We start from the raw sequence: 13,403 nt of genomic DNA, 5'->3' as shown, positions 1-13,403 counted from the left end.
AAATATATAACTACTTTTTTGTCAATAAAATATACTGTACATAATAATTATTATTATATATTAAGATGTTTTTAATAGATTAGTACTATTAATTTAAAATATAAAAATAATATATATTATTGTAATTATAGTTATTTACTACTATTATAATCATAAATAATATAATAATGAATACGATTATTATTATAATTATAATATTTATTGATATTATAGTCAAGAGTAAAGGTCAAAATTGGTCATAAAAATATACCAAGAATATGAATTTGGTCCAAAATATTCACTTTTTTAAAATTGGGTGCAAAATATTTGAAATCGTTATCGAAGTGGTCCTAAACATTTGAAATCGTTGTCGAAGTAGTCCTTTTCCGTCAAAAACTAACGGTCAACGCCTAATTAATGATCTTTTAAAACTTAATTAATATACTAATTCATAATTAATTAAACAAAATTAAATATAAAATTAATAAAATACTAAGAAATTCCAAAATCGACTATTTCTCCCTCTTTTTCCTTCTCTTCCATCTCTCCTTCGTTCTTCCTAAATCGGAATCTCTCTCTTCTTCTCTCCGGTGCTCAACGTCGTCGCGTCTTTTCTCTTTGCTCGCTCCTCCACAAATTGTCGTCATAGTATGTTTCTCTGCATCGCTACTGTTCCAGATCAAAACCGTCGCCGTCCACCATTGTTGTCGCCATCAACCCCCATTCCTTTCGGATAGGGCTGATTTTGGGGTCGAGATAGGCGGCGGCGGCGTAGATTTCTGGACTAGAGAACTCTATTTTGATTTTTTTTTAAATTTTATTAAATTACTAAACATCATTATACAAATTAAGTCAAAAATCGTTAATTGGGTGTTGACCGTTAGTTTTTTATGGAAAAAAACCACTTCGACAACGATTTCAAATGTTTAGGACCACTTTGATAACGATTTCAAATGTTTTGGATCCGGTTTTCAAAAAGTGAATGTTTTTTACCAAATTCGCATTCTGGCTATATGTTTAGGACTAATTTTAACCTTTACTCTATAGTAATAAATTTGAAATTTCACTACATGTTTGATTGATTAATTATTAATATATAATATAATAATTAATATTATTATTATTATTATTCATAATTTAATTAATTACATTATTATTTAATAAATTATAATTACTATTATGATAATAGTAACAATTATAAATAATATAATAATATAGTTATTTTGTTATAATTGTAATAATAGTTATTTATTACTCCCTCCGTCCACGAAAATTCGTCCCGGTTTGACCGGACACGGATTTTAAGAAATGTAATGGAAAGTGAGTTGAAAAAGTTAGTGGATTGTGGGTCCTATTTTTATATATTAGTTTTATAATAAAATGTGAGTAGGAATGAGTTAGTGGAATATGAGGTCCACTACCAAAAATGGCAAAAGTGAAATGGGACAAATTTTGGGGGACGGACAGAAATGGAAAACTGAGACAAATTTTCGTGGACGGGGGGGGAGTACATTGAAATTAAGTAGTACTGTATGATTTATAATTTTAAAAAAATAAATTAGTTTTAGAAATATTCTAATTAGTTAATTAATACCAATAATAATAATCATAATAAAATTATACTACTATACTTCATTAAATATCTAAATATGAATGAATCCTAAATTGGAAAAAATAATACCCAAGACAAGTTAGGATACAGAAATAAGGAATGTTTTACTAATTTCCTTATTTTCAGAACTTTGATTGCTTTCCCAATTTGATTAATCTCCAGATAAATATAAAAATTTACAATTTAAGAAATTAGATTACTTTTTCAAATAAAATCTTAACAACCAAACTGATTACTTGATTAATTTATGTGATTTAATCTATTTTATGCATACATCTTGTACACTCTAAAGTACTTCATCTGTTCCATTGAAGATGACCTACTTTCCTTTTTAGTTTGTCCCAATTAAGATGACCATTACCTAAAATGGAAACACTTTTATCTCTACTTTATTCTCTCTCTCTTACTTTACTCTCTACTCTCAACACACAAAATAAATTTACATAAAATCTTGTGCCGCCCAAGAAATCGGTCATCTTCCTTGGGACGGAGGGAGTACTTAAATCAAACATTTGACATTGATCTATATTTATTATTTTTATTATATAATGTTAAAATTAAGATTTATGAATAAAATATAATAAATAAATTCACTATACAACTAAAATCTCAATACGTAATTCAAATTAAAAACACATAATTTACGGACCATCGATGTGGCCAAAGTGGCCCAAATTGCTTCAATTATATTTTGTTGGAGTCGGTTTTGTTGCTCTTTTGTCACGGTTCAACTCATGAAAGGTTGCATACGCTCGAAAATCAAGAGGAATGCCATAAACACAAGGGTAACTAATAATTAATAAACACGGATGTTTAGGGGTTATGGTTTGAAATGAATGAATATTGCATTAATATAGTTCATCTTACGATCTTAGTCTATATATAAAAATTTTGGTGTTTTTGATATGCTTGCTAAGTTTTGAAGGAAAAATAGTTAAAGCTGGTGTATTCTGACCAAGTCTTCAATGGATACCAACGTCTCTAGTTTTGAAATAGCTTCGCGTGGGTATATCGTACGCTTAAATTGATGTTCGTAAATAAAGTTATGACTGTTTTACGGAAGTTATGTAGTCCAGTCCAAAAGTTATGGAATTTTGGCGAAAATTCAAGATGTTTTAATATATACCACTTGAAGCCAAATCTTTTCCAACTAGGAGCTATATTATGCATAATCCAAAAATACCTAATCAGTACCTATCTCAACTCAAAAATAGAGATTTGGAGCCCTATAAATAGTAAACTACATCATCTCAGTATATAATTCCATATCTAAATCGGTTATTCATATTAAAATCATTGAAGAATCTATGATCCAAAGGAGATCTTAGGAAATTAGAATACGGCTGAAAAACACAAAATTTAGTTGACAAGTAATGTTTTTAATTGTGGTTTTAATTTATTTATTTGTAGATAGCTATATTCTTATAACCTTATGGATTGAAAAATAATTGACTCCAATGTAAGATTTTTATTTCTTTAATATTGATCTTGTTCTGCCTTGATTATTCACAGGCTTTTATTCAATCGTTGGATATTGCCTTGATTGATCCTAATCACTGATCAATGATAACTTTGTTTGGTAGTCCAGAGCCTTAGTCCTAGCGGCATGAAGCTTAGATATTATTGTATGAGGTGACGAGTTCGAGCCTCTTGACTTCAGTTGTAATTTCCTCTTTCATATAGGAGTTTGTTTAAAAAAAAATTGTTTGACATATTTTATGTCTCAATGCATGATTCATTACGTAGGCGTCGATACATCGAACCTAAGATAATAGATTTGTCTTTGTTGTAAAATTTGAAACACAACATAGCTTCATTTGTGTCTCAAGTGCGGATCAAACACAACCCATTTTTTCCATGTTCGTCACCTTCTATTTGACTTTAAGATTCAATATGTTTTGTCCAATCAGACTACTTAGTCTTCAACTCCAAATTGAGATGTGTTTTATGTGTTTCGCTCAGGCCTCTTCACTTTCATTTGCCAACAACTTAACTTTCTACAAAGTCATTAGCCCATTACATATTAGAAAGACTTCTTGTTATATTCTTGATATATGAACACCCCAAGTGGAGAATACAAGTCTCGCTTAAGCAATATCAAGTGACTGTAGGTGACATAATATTTTTGTTGTAGGTTACTCGATGGAGATGAGATTGAATAATCTTTCGTGTGTAGTATCTCTTAAAATTTTGTATCATCCACCAAATATGTTGTTTCTTCAAGGCGAAGAAAGTTTAATGCTATATTATTAAAATTTCTTATCATCCATCAAATATGTCAGTTTTCGCCGAGGCGAAGAAAGTTTCATAAAAAACCCTTTGTCCCAAGTTATTTGAGTCGTATTTTATTTTGGGTTGTCTAAGTTATTTGAGTCATTTCTCTTTCTGGCTAAAAACAACACATTTAATCATATCCACTTTATTATTTCTTTTACTTTACTCCCTGTTACTTTATTCTCTACAAAACCATTAGCCCATTACATACTAGAAAGACTTCTTGTTATATTCTTGATATATGAACACCCCAAATTGGAGAATACAAGTCTCGCTTAAGCAATATCAAGTGACTGTAGGTGACATAATATTTTTGTTGTAGGTCACTTGAAGAGTTGCTTGATGGTGTGTCTAGAAGCTAATGATGATTAGTGAAAGCGTGTTCTTAAAAATACTGAAGTAAACCCTCGGTCCAAGAAATCTGCTAGACACTGGTCTAGGAACTCAGAGAACCTTGAGCTACCTGTCGTCGGGCACACAATCACTTCCTTAACTCCCTCTTCAAAAACCCTCAACTTGTTTAGCTAAAAGAAACTAGTACGTGGAAGTAGGGATCGATTCCACAGGGATTGAAATATGCTATTCTAACAGCTAGATCTAGACAGAAACTTAGATGTATGCATATTAAGGGAAATGGAACGAGACAATTGCCAGATCAAACAAACAGTTTCCTAAATTAACCTAGACCTGGGAAAACAACTAACGTGGGGACCATTTTCTGAAAAAGTAGAGTACGATTGAAAAGCTGCAAAATAACTAACTAGAGGACCAACTAACAACGACATTATCTTCTCCAACATTTATCATGAAACAACCAGTTAAAACAGAGCAAGGACGAAAATCAAAGCAAAGCAGACCGAATTAAAAGCAACAAAATCGAAGAACAGTTAAAACTAAAGCAGATCTACGGCTACTAGACGAGGTAAAACGAGAATGCAGAATTTAAACAACTAAATGAAACACAAACAAGCAGATCTAACCATGAGACGCTTAATCCACTCCGGATCCAAGCCATCCACAACAACCAAACACCATTACCATCTCCGATCCTCACTGATTTACGTAAATTCGACCCTTCAACAACAGATTTCTTATTAACAGCTTCAAAACTCCAATCAACCAACAAAGATCAGCAAATCAAACCCAAAAACAACACAATAAGATAAACAAAACATAAACGGACATATTCATAGCAAAATATGCGATATCCAACGATAGAAACAACACCAAAGCCGAGCCTCGAACAGTGAGGACTCGGCAAGTACCAAAAACAGACATAAATTTAAAGACAATTGTTTCTTCGCCTCCGTAGAGACGGTGTTGCACCCAAACTTCCGATGAAACGAGAACCCCCTGAACTTTCCCCCAAGTGTGTAAAAAAAACTAAATTAGGAGCTGGAAAAAGTGATGATCAAGTATATCCCTCATGTAGGTCGTGTGCTCCTTTTTATAGCGGATAGAGCTTCTAGACTGTTCTTGTGATTCCTATTTTGCCCTCCAGTCGATGCTCCTCAGTCTAGTGGCTCTTCATCCTTCTGCTCAATTTTCCTTACCAGCTTCCTTTACCAGGCGATCTCTGTAATCCTCCTGGGGCTGACATTTTCTTTACACACCTGGCTCAAAAAGGTTTGTTAGGCCTGGGAAACTGCAGAATTTAACCTTATAACCAATGCATGAAATTAGCCTTATCATTACTCGATGGAGATGAGATTGAATCATCTTTCGTGTGTTGTATCTCTTAAAATTTTGTATCATCCACCAAATATGTTGTTTCTCCAAGGCGAAGAAAGTTTAATGCTATATTATTAAAATTTCTTATCATCCATCAAATATGCCAGTTTTCTCCGAGGCGAAGAAAGTTTCATAAACCCTTTGTCCCAAGTTACTTGAGTCGTATTTTATTTTGGATTGTCTAAGTTATTTGAGTCATTTCTCTTTTTGGCTAAAAACAACACATTTAATCATACCCACTTGATTATTTCTTTTACTTTACTCTCTGTTACTTTATTCTCTACAAAGCCATTAGCCCATTACATACTAGAAAGACTTCTTGTTATATTCTTGATATATGAACACCCCAAATTGGAGAATACAAGTCTCGCTTATAGGTTACTTGATGGACTGTAGGTGACATAATATTTTTGTTGTAGGAAACGTTTTCCTTTTTAAGTTGTCAGATTAAAAATAAAATGTTTCCTTAAATGGAAACAACATCATCTCTACTTTTTTAATTTTTTTTACTTTATTTTCTCCTTATTGACTCACAAAACAATAATACATAAAATTCCGTACTAAAAAGTAAATATTTCATTTCTAATTGGACGGAGGAGCATATTTTAATCAATTTTATGTATTTCCTTTGTATTTAAAACGTGGATCCGTTATATTCCAATTTTTGATGGAGTGAAAATTGAAATAGCCGCTAGCCAATATGCAACACATACTTACGTCCGTTTATTTAAAATTAATCATACTTTTTCCATGTAATTCTTTTTCTTTCTTTTTTTAATTTTGATTTACCAATGTAACAACTATTCCCATATTAGTTTGTTCTAAAAAAGTACTCCCTCCGTCTATCATTAAATATTTTATTTTTTCTTTTTTGTCCGTCCGTCAATAAATATCATATTTCACTTTTACTATATTTAGTAAGTGAACTCCTTATTCCACTAACTCATTTTACTCGCATTTTATTATAAAAGTAATATATAAAAGTAGGACTTACATCCCATTAATTTTTTCTATTCACTTTACTTTTTTTTTACAAAGTCAAACAATTTCTTAAAATCCGAGCCGGTCAAATATGAGACATTTATTCATGGACGGAGAGTATGAATTTTCTAATTTTGGAATAACTAAATACCTTTACGCGTCATTTTATTTACAACTTATATCATTACACTACATTACTAATAACGTTGAGCTCACTCTCCACTGACTCCATTTATATTAATTATCATTTATTATGTCTTATTTTACCAATTACTATAATTTAAAATTTGTAACAAAGTAAATGTTCATATTTTTTAGTGATTAAGGATATATTAAAATTAGTTTTTGATCCACCTATCAAAAATCAAAATTAAGTTATAAAAACAAGAAGTTGCGGCTGAGCAGCAGATGATTTGACATATGTGCCTAGGCTAGACCAGGCAGAGCTCTTCCATCGTTTCTCTTCATCGCCAATTTTCGCCCTAATCGCTCTCCCCAATCTCAAAACCCTAATCTTAATGGCATCTGAAAAGTTGGGAATAGTCCCCTCCCAACAAATTCTCAACCAGCATCCCCAGCTAGTCTTCCCAGAAGCTTTCGCCTGCACTCCTCCACCGCCGCATCGCCGTCCCTCCGCCGCCGCTGATCCCGCTCCAAAAGCTGCCACCCGAGAGCTCACCGCCTCCTTCCTCGATCACCACCACTATTTCAACCCTCAGCCGTCCCAATTCCGCCACCAATGGAATGCCAGCACCCGCACCTCTGGCGGTGACGCGGTGGAGCCTGGTGACGTGGACGACGACAACGATGATGACGAAGACAACGACGGGGACGATGAGGAGGAGGAGGAGGAAGAAGTTGGAAATGATATGGAGAATATTGTTACTGTTGCTAAAGCATGTGACAGCAATCAGAAAGATAGGTATAGTGCTAACAGTAATAGTCACAAGATGAAACACATTTCATCATTAGGTGAGTTGAAAGAGAGAAAGAAATAATCAAACCAATGTTTATTCGTGTACCTGTTTCCCTTAAACTCAGAGGTGATCAGTTGCATTTCCAATGTTATTGAACTTCATCTATCCTCTATTGCCATTTAGGTTTCAAAGATGCAAATATGGGACAGTCTGGAAAATACTACTCGCAGTATTTGAATGGGGCAGAGGGTCCCAGCACTTCATCGGGGCAGAAGGAGATTCCAACCGCAGAGAATGGTTGTGGATTTAGTGGAAGTAAGGAGTGCTCACATCTAAGTGAATCGGGGGATTCCTTGAGGGCTACCTTTTTGGACCCGCTAACGTATGTGCTTCTCCATTACATGTTTTTGCATTCTATTTGTGGCTAATTATTGCGCGCCATTTGAGTTTTGGTCCACACTGCAATTTGGCTATACGTATTTGATTATTCCTAAACGTAGTTGAATCGAAAGTACACCCACATATTTTTGTTAATTTACTAAATGGCTGATCCTAACTGTGAAGGATATCAGTGCAACACATATTTTTTCAAGTACTCAAATTGGGACAGGGAGTAAGGGATCAAAGTTCTTTATTAGTTTCTGGTGCCTAACACTAGTGGTCGGTTGAATTGGAGATGATGATCATTTTAGGGTAATCGCATTTTCAGAAATTAGGAAGGAATTGTCTTTTCTTGAAAATGAGTACCTGATTCTGGAAAGTAACATGCAGCTATCATTCTTAAACATGTATTTTGATAGATTAGCCTAATGGATATATTTCTGTCTGGTTTGTCTTGTGATTGAAAAGAAGGATAGTTAGTGTCTTTCACTTATTTTATTTTATAGAGTAGTACTATCTTTTAATGGAATTTCTATACCTTTAGCAGACTTATTTATGTATTGCTTCACTGTATTTAATGTTTTTGTATCTCATGGGCCCATGGTAAAAGAATCAGTATATTTAATGGCATATAATAGTACTGTACTTGTCCTGGCATAAGCGAGGCGTTTCTTTTGGGCATGGGATTTAAGAAAATGATGTTTAGAGAGTTAAGTGGAGAAAGAATAAAGTAGAGGAGTGAAGAGAGAATAAAGTAAAAGCGAGTAATTGTGTTATATTTTATCAAAAAAGTAAATGGCTCACTTTAGCTGCGACGTCCCAAAAAGGAATACGAGTCGCTTATGGTGGGCAGAGGGAATACTTGTTTCTTTGGGAAAATGAAACATAAAAGAATAACATGTAGGTGGTTGCTACTAAATAGTGTTATCTGTCATCATTTATCTTCTATGATATATTAGTAGGTTTTATGTAATGTCAGTAGATATTATAAAGCATTAATGTTCCCTCTTTACAGCGGGACACTTATGGAAGAAGCTATGATATTACCTTGTGGGCATTCCTTCGGCAGTGATGGAATACAACAAGTTGTTAGAATGGTAAGTTTCCAAGGAAAGCTATAAGTTCACTCTTGAGAGAGAACATATTTATTGTTTATAACACTGAATTTTTATTCGTAATAGCAATGTAACTAATTTACCTTTTAAACTTTCTCTCAAGGAATAATGCTTGCAAAGTTGCAAGGACTAGTAGCTAAGAGATTCTAACCCCTGGCTTACAATCTATCTAAATTTCATATCCAACCAATCAATCAGTCTCCCCTTTCACATGTTCAAACTAGTTTTCATTAATATTAACATATATATAGTAACTTAATGGATTCAGAAATCTGCACTCTATTTCAAATCTATAGGTTGTCATAGAAATAAAGGGATGAACGTATGAACTTAGGAATGCAACAATGACGGAAACTGCATGATACAGTAGCATCTTTGGTATGCAGCCAAATTGCATGATACAGTAACAATGACGGAAACTGCATGATACAAGTACGAAATGATTCTTTCTTTTCCAGCCACATAATATATACCACCAACTGGAACTTCAGTATGCTCCAGCTAGCATTATACTCCCTCCGTCCACCAATAATAATCTCATTTTGCTATTATCGTCCTTCCACTGATACCATTTACTTTTTAGTACTTTTTCTAATGGACTCCGCATTCCACTAACTTTATTTCACTCACATTTCATTATGAAACTAATATATAAAAGTAGGACCCACCTTCCACAACATTTATTAAAAAATCGTGTCCGGTCAAACTAGGCCTTGTATTGGTAGACGGAGGGAGTAATATTCTAAATCACATATTTACTTTTTTATTAAAATTTCAATCTATGCATAATCTAGTTTGAGATTTTAGAACTTACTAGAGAACTTTAATAAATTAAAAGGTTCTATACAAATGTGCATACAAATAAACTATATTGTGATGCATGTTGTCAAACGCAAACTTAAGTACATTGTGCACCAAACGATAGTTTAAGCCCTACAAGAACAGCTAATATGCTACTATGATTGTCTATATTGAGTTTACTTTCTTTTAACATGAGAATATTTTTTGAATTATGTTTAAAGGAATATCAAACAACTGATACAGTTAAATATCGAATTTCTAGGTTTTTCCAGTTAACTAGTGTTATTAATTATGTTAACAATGCACAATATGCAATTAAAAATAGCTAATGCATTTTCAGAAAGCTTGCTATACATGCTCGCAACCAGTGTCAGAGGACAGAATTATGCCAAACCTCTGTAAGTTTAATACACTTCTGTTATTGGGGAAAGAAAAACTGTTAAACTTGAGAGTCCCCTAGTGTCTCTTGGGGTGTGAATGTCAATACCATTTTCTCTCGACAAGTATGTTATGGACTTTGATGTGTGTTTTTTTCTATACATCGTTTCCACTTCTGCCTTCACTTTCTATCACAAGTACTTCTTGCAAATCATCCTTTTGGGCTCTTTAAATAGAGGTTGGATTATCATTCTTTTCTATTCAACCCAGTACCTACCCTTAGGGTCTGGTTACTTTGGGTGACTAGATATGACAAGTCGCGATAGGGTTAGGTTCTATAACTATGTTTGGAGCATATATAATGATAGGATGTTTGGTTTGCAGTTTTATTACATGACAAATGCTCAGGCCTCTGAGGTTGTTTTGAGGGCTCATCATATATTTTAGCTTGCAAACTAAACACATGTAAAATCCATTTAAAAATTCTTTTCTTGACATAATATCTGGACTCTCAGTTACGCAAATTCGTGAATTATGAATGGCTAAAAGCTCTGCAAATGATAGTTGGTATAACGAAAATGTAACTGTTTTTAACTTTTTATGTACTTCTTTGGCTTTTTTTTCTACAGCTCTACGCGCAGCTGTTCAGGCTTTCATTAGGGAAGAAGAATCACATGTTAATTATGTGCCAAAAAGAAGAAGAGAAAGATATGATCTGGTTAGTCATCGACTCATCTTCTACTATTCTTCTCTTGTAATTAAATATAGGAAGCCTTCAAAATGAGAAGCCAATAGGAATAAACCATTAAATATGTACTTTGGTTTCTCTAACTACACTAATTTTTCGACCTTCCATAGCCCAGGGCTTCATTTATAATTTGTTGAATTTAAAAAAGTTTCCATTGTCCTGTTGTACAGCAGAAGGGGACATTTGTTGATTCTATGCTCACAGATCAGCCAAGGGCAAAAGGTGTCCAGTTCCCATTTTCCGTTATGGATCGAGTTATAATAAAGGTTTATCTGAAGAATATCAAAATTTCCTGTGCACAACTTGGTGAATCAAGTTTTATTTCTAACTCTGAATAACTGAATCAGGGTAACAAGAGAACACCTCAACGATTTGTGGGGCGTGAGGCAATTGTTACCACTCAGTGCTTGAATGGATGGTAAATCTTAGTCCTAAAACCTTGCAGTACTATTCTTATATGATAGCCTTCATTATTATGTGGGTATTTATCTGATAAATGGGCATTGTTACTGTATACTCTATGTGCATATGTTGTATACACTCCCTGTTTATTAGGAAGATTTAAGATTGATCTTTTGGAGGAAGTTTAAATAATTGCAAATGAATTTCCTATCATCATGGTTTGAGTAGCATCTGTTCCACTAAATCTCTATACGTCTTGATTAGTAGGAAAAAAGATAATGATAGCGAATCGAGATTACCAAAGAAAGTTGAGTGTAGGAGCTGGTAAAATGCCTTCCAAGTCGGATGCAATTTTCTTGTGTGCAACATCAGGCTGTCAGAGAGCATTTTGAGTATTCATGCTCTAAATTTCTTTGAGGGATGAAAAATATACTCAGATTAGATTCACATCTGCAAGTTCCCAGGTGGCTGTGATGCATGTAAAACTTCAATGTTCTTGAATGTGCAATCCTAGGGAGAGCAAAGCTTGTCAGGACAAAACAGATGAAATGAACTCCTTCCTCTGTTTTTTATTGAAATAATATTATCCGTTGATTATTGATGTGCCTTTTGGTTTGTCTTTTACTATTGTATGGCGGTTTTGCTCAATCTGCTTCACCTATACAACGTGCTAGGTACGTGGTGAAGACTTTGGATAATGCAGAAAGCGTGAAGCTTCAATATCGCTCGCTAGCTAAAGTTTCAGAGAGTCCATCTTCAAAGCCACTACCAATGAAGGCGACACCTAACTGGTTGTAGAGTTGTATTGTAGTGACAAGCTGATGTGCTATAATGTCTTTGCTCTTTTGTAACTTAATGTGTCTAATTGTGTTATGCTTCACTGTTGTTACTTTGTTGGGGCATTTATCTCACTGATAATGTATAGAGATCATAAAACCGTGTCACTTCTTTTTTATTACTCCACTATCTTACTCGGAATAGGAGATTATGAACGGCAGTGTAGATGGGTGGAAAGTTAGTTTTAGTGTGATGGCACACTGACTAGCATTTCTGACCTCATTAGTTCAAATGACCTGATTAGTTTTAAGAGCATCCACAATAAGGGACGGAATAGTCATAGGCTAGCCAAAAACTCTGCCTGCCACATCGTTATGGACTTCCCACAACCTAGCCATAGGCTAACCAAACAACCAAGCAATTAACTCGAAACACAAAAAAAAAACAACCGTCGCTCACTTGGTGGCATCATCAGAATCTGCCGCTTCATCTCCATCCCCATCTCCGTCATGCCCCCGTCATCTCTAGCTGACCCCTCAGCCTCTGCATGAGGTCGAAGTACACCCCCTTGGTGATCGGGTCGGTCAAGCTCTCGTACCTTCCAGCGACCTCAATCAGCTGCCTCGTCCTCTAGAGGTCCAAGTTTTTGTCCAGCACCTCAGTCGAGGCAGACAATCCCGAGCGGGATCCAGACACGAAAGCACCGGCACCGGAGGCTCTAGCGTCTCGGACACTGGATTGCGATTGCTGGCTTGGGGACGTCGGCGGCGGGAGAATGTGGAGGGGGCTCCTCCTCGACCTCTTCGTTGAGGTCGATAGAATGTGAGCCACTGCTGCTGCTATAGTCCTCGGCTAGGCCAAGTCTCGTCCGCTTCGGCCCAGACCCACCCTCTCCCTCACTAATAGCCTTGAATTTCGGAGAATCCTGAGAATGAGATATTCTTCCCCGTAGGTGAATCTGCGGTGCCCACCAACTCGATGCATCTCGTATGACATAGCCCTTATGTCGGCTTCGCTGCGGCCGCTCTCAGTTGTGCGGAGGTTGTTCTCGTAGATGCCTAAGAACCTCTTGACGACGGCCGCAATCCTTGCCCATTTTTGCGGACCAGATCCTCATTCCGCCGCGCGGCGTCTTCCGGCTTGAACTCATTGTAGGCCTCCAGGACGCAGACCCAGCCTGTTTCTGTCTGATATGTACCAACTGCCGCATCTGTCGTGATGGCCTCCCATGCTTTTGTAACAACAATGGACTCATCTCTCGAGTAGTAAGACCCTACCCCTCCGCCACTGCCGCCGCCTCGCCTCTC

General features: G+C 35.4%; 1 protein-coding gene across 2 annotated transcripts; it reads left to right on the top strand.

Moving 5' to 3' along the window:
* Positions 1 to 6,981: 6,981 nt before the first annotated feature.
* LOC125186144 (U-box domain-containing protein 62-like) lies at positions 6,982 to 12,277 on the top strand. Of its 2 annotated transcripts, none has more exons than XM_048082478.2 (8): positions 6,982 to 7,549; positions 7,678 to 7,876; positions 8,891 to 8,972; positions 10,132 to 10,189; positions 10,799 to 10,887; positions 11,091 to 11,183; positions 11,265 to 11,335; positions 11,994 to 12,277. In XM_048082478.2, the coding sequence occupies exons 1-8, from the start codon at positions 7,096 to 7,098 to the stop codon at positions 12,115 to 12,117; spliced, it is 1,170 nt and encodes a 389-aa protein (XP_047938435.1). In that variant the 5' UTR covers positions 6,982 to 7,095; the 3' UTR covers positions 12,118 to 12,277. The 2 variants fall into 2 exon arrangements, with proteins under 2 accessions (XP_047938435.1, XP_047938434.1); XM_048082477.2 differs by having other exon boundaries at positions 6,986 to 7,549; positions 11,088 to 11,183.
* Positions 12,278 to 13,403: the final 1,126 nt, after the last annotated feature.

Source organism: Salvia hispanica, chromosome 5 (genome assembly GCF_029641045.1).
Source record: "Salvia hispanica isolate PSC_SH4W2 chromosome 5, Shi_PSC_v1, whole genome shotgun sequence".
NCBI classification, from domain to species: Eukaryota; Viridiplantae; Streptophyta; class Magnoliopsida; order Lamiales; family Lamiaceae; genus Salvia; species Salvia hispanica.
Note: the sequence above shows the minus strand (reverse complement) of the source record. Positions and strands in the feature narration are given on the sequence as shown.